The following is a 5,635-nucleotide window of genomic DNA, read 5'->3' as shown; positions in this document are numbered from 1 at the left end:
TTGTTCTGTCTGTCTGTCTAATATTGGATTTATATGCCGCCCTTCTCCCAAAGGACTCACATCCCAAAAGTTAAAAAGAAATTAAATATATATCCAAAAAAAAACCAAATCGAATTTATGGAACAATACATTTAAAAAATGAGTTAAAATTAACAGGCCAGGCCGGCTTCCTGGAAAAGCCAACTTTTTAGGGCGCGTCGGAAGGACCGGAGGTCAGGGATTATGCGAAGCTCCGGGGGCAGCTCATTCCAGAGGGAAGGCGCTCCCACAGAGAAGGCTCTCCCCCTTCTCCCCCAACAAGTGATTGTTCACAGAGACATAATAGATATTATTTTTAAAAGCACTTCATAAGTAGACTAACTGAAATAAACTGATTGCATGGAGTTCCTTAAAAATTGAGACCAGTAATGTGAACATTGTCTTTTTTTTTTTTTTTTGAAGGAATAATTAAACCATGACTGACCAACTTATCTTAATGGAATCTGAATATGTTTGTCTGGACTTGTTCTTCATTTTAAAGCCAGATTGATTTTAAGACAGACGAGGTAGAGTTTCTTACAGCTTTATTTTAATATGTAGTGTAATTTTTAAATTTGGACTTCTTGAACCAAAATTCCTTCCTAAGTAGAAAATTGTGTTTTTCTTAGTTTTTCAATACCAAATCAAGGTGAAAAAAGAATACTGGACAGAAATTAGGATACAATATGTTAGGTGACATTTTGATGAGAAGGGGTATACAAAATTTGTTCTTTCCAAATCTACATAAAAAATAGTTGTGTTAACATTTTTAAGAAATCTCAAAAATAAAAATTAATGAAATGCGGCAAATTAAAAAAAAACAGAACTAGGTAAATTTGAAAAAAAATCTAATATTTGTATGGTGTTTGGATCAGGCTAGATAGTTTTTATGTGTTTTATTTTATAAAGGATTAATAATTTATTTTAAATATTCAGTTAAATAAGCAATTATTCACAGTCACAACAACAATGAAAGACAATGTCTTCTAGAATATGGAATAGAAATAAAGTTTATTTTTTTCCAATTTATAAAAAGTAAATTTTATATTCATACTCCATGACACTGTTTAGCTAAATAGCCATGGTGCATAAAAGATAAATACGTACATCTTAAGTGAATATTAGTACTCAGCTCCTTTGTATTTGGTGAAGAAAATGTAAAGAAAACGCAAGTGATCTTCTGATAGTTTTCAGTCTTCACCAATAGCTGTTTATGCTTTCTTGAAGAATCTTTTGGCTACTACTCCTTCATAGGTGTAAGTCTGAAAAGATTTTATTTTTAAAATAAGTAAAACAGGTCAGAATATCAGCAATATTTTTCTGCAATCACAGTGCTTATTTTCCCAGGAATAGTTTCATTCTATATTCCAGAAACTAGCCATTTTTAAGGTGGCATAAATAGTCTAAAATCAAATATTTATTGTTAAATAATGATCCATAACTACACGACACATAGTCCTGTTTGAACAGTTTTGATTAATCCTAGTATTTACTCAGCAATATAGGGGTTGCATCCAGAAAGAGAAATGCTCTTGGAATTATTAATTAAATTGTGTCTGTAGTTATGAATTTCATTTCCAAGCTGAGCTACAATAAAACCCAAGAAGCACTTATGGCTGGATCATTAGTTTGTTTATTGTGGTAGGGCCCATATTAGCAAGCAGGCAAAGATGAGACTATTGGAAAAAGCAAACATAGGCAAAATCAGACTGTGGAATGAAATCCTGCAAGGAGCACTGCATGTGGCCATGGTTCACGACAAGGCCCCACTTATGATTAATATATTGTGAAATATTTTTAAATTGTTTTTTCATGTTTTGAATTTTAGAAGACGTTATTTCAGGTTATAATCTGATTTTTCTTTTCTTTTGCTTCAGCCCCATAACTGGCTTCTCAACTATTGCTTTTCTTATAACTGCAAGCAAATATTTATTTATTTTTTGTTAAATCTTCTCAGTTCCTTGTTAAGATAATATGAGTTTCTACCGTACTACTGTAGATTACTGTACATAAAAAATACCGATGATACACTTACCTGAATCATTTCATCTCCTACAATTTCCCGCAGTGCATCAAGTTTCTTTCCATTATCCTTCCGCTTGAATGCGCCTATTAGTTGGTTTCCTTTCAGGTCCCATGTCCCCTACAGTACACGGCATGCATACAAGGAAGGAGGGGAGAGAGAGAGAGAAAGGAAGGTTATTTATATGAATATTTGTAACTGGTTATAACTAAAGTGGGTGTGTTTTGGAATCCTTTGCTGTGTAGCCTCTCAAGCATCTTGTTAGCTCACCAGGGGATCAGAAACTAATTCCTGTGAGAAAGATTGAGGAATATTTATCAATGAGAACATTGAGGTGGTTAATGCTAGCCCACCTCTACAGGTAAACTCTATAATACTAAGAAGAAGAAGAAATTGTCTTACATTGAGTTCAGTTCCATCAGCTAAACTGTAGTCAAAATTCACGCCCAAAGTGAACACTATCTCTATGCTGCGGAAATTGCTGCTTTCTTGAATGGTTATTTTGTCTCCGTCTTGTTTGATTGTGAGTTTCAGGTTGTCATGGGCTCCAAGCTTCCTCTTCACTAAATTAATACCTATAAAGGTTAAAATGTGTGTGAGTTAGCTGCACAGCAGAGAGATACTTTTTAATTACTTATTTTAAATAAATTGTCTAAATGGGGTGGCTAGAATTGGACAATTTGATTCTGTCCTCTTAATTCTTGTTTGTCTAGGTCCATGATGGCGAACCTATGGCACGCGTGCCACAGGTGGCACACAGAGCCCTCTCTGCGGGCAAGCAAGCGTCACCCCAGCTCAGTTTCTGGCGCATGCATATGATTGCAGCTGATTGTCAAGTCTGCAATGTATGCCTGAGGGGGGGCACATGCAGGAGATGCGCGCACATCCACATAAGGGCGGGTTGCATGTGGGGGAGGTTCATGTGTGCATGCGAGGGGGAAGGGCACACAAAGAGGGGTTGTGTATGCATGTGGGTGAGAGGTGCGCACACAGGGGGGGTCCCGTGCACATGCACACGGGGGTGCAGGGGCGCCCATTGCATTATGGAGGTGCACGCACACTTTTGGCACTCAGCGCCCAAAAAGTTAGCCATCACTGGTCTAGGTTTTGGTTTTAAAGGTTAATACAACCAGTTTACAAGGATCTGCTCCTGGTTTCTTAGGGATTTTAATCCATGTGGAATTATACATCATGTACATCTCGGACTATTAATGTGACATTAATAGTCCAAGATGTACATCATATATAATTTCACATGGAATTCCACCTTCACTTTTCCATATCTGCCAGTAGCTGAGTTCATAAAACAGACTAACCCCAAATCAAGCAAAATATGATGGTGATGAATAAGCACATAAACCCAACCCCCACTTAACAAAAGTCAAGTCCTTTTTTTATGCAATCTGAAGAGAAGCCGGAATATTGTCAAAGGTCAAATTACTTAGATCAGCTAAATAAACATCATCTGAAACTTTTGAACTGGAAAATAATGTTATTACAAAAAAGGAGAAGAGAAAGCTCTGGGTGCAGAATTAAGTAAAATTACATCAAGTTATACAGTATTTAGTTTACTTTTGTAATAAAAAGCCTAAAGAATGTACCAAGGGAAAATTAGGCATCAGTGCAACCACACAGAACGCAACTACTGATTAGTAACAATAAAAAAACAATCATTCTAGAGTCAAATAATTAATGGGAAGTAGCACATATGAAAATAAATAATGAATTCCATTGAAAAAGGAAGTATAGATCTAGAGGAGAATGTGGGAAACAATGTATATCATGTTTGAGGCAATAATAATGAGAATGATACAAACGATGAAATTAAAAAATCTTGCTGGAAGACTTCTGACTCTCATTTCGGTCCGCTGCATACCATCTTGGCCAGATTCCAGAGCAGAATCTACCCAGACTAGTTGTGAGATGCTATGTGAGCAGGAATTGATAATTGAAACTCACTAAAGAAACTAAGGCTTTCATCATTTGATTTTTGTGTTCGTGATCTACAGTTGCCAGGATCCTAAATCTTTTGACACTGATCCTTGGGTGCAGTTAATGTTTAAGAAACCACAAGATTTCTTAAGATTAGATTTTGTAGAATTCAAAGCCACTTAGATTCTGAGAGTCTCAGAGTCTTAGGGAAGCAAAAAGTTTAGGAGAGTCTCAGAGACTCTCATAAACTTTTAGGAGAGAAGGGAAGCCAGCAATGACTTCTTACCTATAACAGCAGAATGATAGTATAAATTAAATATGGAAAGCAAGCAAGAAAGCAACGCCTTATAGAGTGGACATGTACAATAAAGTAGGAATCGGCATTGTATATATTTGGAAACAGAAAAATCAAGTCTCTAAGAGCCAATGTGGAAAAAAAGAAGGAAGCCTTGTGGGCTGTGGTTAAAGCCCTTCCTTAGTCATGAAGAAAAAATCATTTGTTAACATTTCTGTTTGTCGCAGAAAGAAATGTACAAACCTGAAAGTATGTAGTAAATATTTGAGGGAAAGAGATTTAAAAAAAAAACTGGAATGAAAGTCCAGGGATTAATAAAAAAGAATGCCAAGGATTAGTAGCAAGCATCTTGAATTGCATTAGCAATCTGTTTTTCTTAAGCAAGGAAATGCAGATCTTACCCATTACTTCCATGAACTTTTCATAGTTTTCACTCTTGTCTACTTTCCAGATGCCATCAAATGCCATGGTTGTTAGCTGTTACAAGAAAACGTAGAACTAAAAGAAGGTTTCCTATCCAATCTAGAGTAAAGCTTTCTGAAGGAGTGATTTATATCTTTATTTATCTTGAAAGCAATTCATACACTGATGTGGCTGACTAAAGTCCAATTAGTCAGGTGATCCTATAAGACTAAATCACTACAATATATTCAATTCATTATAATTAGAATAAATCTATTATATTTAATTCTATCTCTTAAAAATATTGCTTATATTCTTTGGTAAAGTTGTGATTACTAAGTTCTCTTCCCTCTGAATAGGGTGTACAACGGGGGAAAAGGCTTAGATGATTACTGGTAATGAGAAAGAATGAAAATGAAAATGGTTCTCTCTTTAAATGAAGCAACACTTATTTTAAGTAGCAAACCTACTGGAACATTTTTGTCATGCTTCCTTTTATTCCTTATATCTGCTCAAGCAAGGATAATAACTCTTCATTCCCCTTTAAATATGTGTTCTCTTTGGAAGCTGTTCCACTGAGTAAGGTAAAGATATAAATAATGGGTGACAGGTTATTTACTCTGGGAACAATTGATTATAGTTTCCTTTAACCCTAATCAGGTGAGGCTTACTTTTTCTGTTCTGAAATATAGGAGATAGATCTGAGGGAGAAAGTGATTTTAATATAGAAAGTCAATCAAACCAAATCACACGGAGCTGAGAAACAATATACTCTTTGCACAGAGATGTGTTCATAAGCGCCCCTCACCTCGCTCCTTAATAGAAGACTGACTTCACAATAACTACATAATAATCCTACTTTATAGATGTCCTATCTAATATTTTAATTTAAACAGCAGTGGAATCTCTGAGCATCATGTTTGAAGAATCATACTTCAAGAATTTTAAGAGTTAGAAATCTAAGA

The 5,635-nt window shown here is 35.4% G+C and overlaps 1 protein-coding gene across 1 annotated transcript; it reads right to left on the bottom strand.

The window, feature by feature from the left end:
- Positions 1–572: 572 nt before the first annotated feature.
- On the bottom strand, positions 573–5,034 carry FABP2 (fatty acid binding protein 2). The gene is made up of 4 exons (XM_081959970.1): positions 4,670–5,034; positions 2,444–2,616; positions 2,054–2,161; positions 573–1,280 (listed from the first exon to the last, which is right to left on the bottom strand). Exons 1-4 carry the CDS (start codon positions 4,734–4,736, stop codon positions 1,230–1,232), a joined length of 399 nt encoding a protein of 132 aa, XP_081816096.1. The 5' UTR covers positions 4,737–5,034; the 3' UTR covers positions 573–1,229.
- Positions 5,035–5,635: the final 601 nt, after the last annotated feature.

The sequence above is a fragment of the Natrix helvetica genome (genome assembly GCF_964273705.1).
Source record: "Natrix helvetica genome assembly, chromosome: 7".
Taxonomy (NCBI): Eukaryota; Metazoa; Chordata; class Lepidosauria; order Squamata; family Natricidae; genus Natrix; species Natrix helvetica.
The sequence above is the reverse complement of the archived record's forward strand: the minus strand, read 5'-3'. Positions and strand labels throughout refer to the sequence as shown.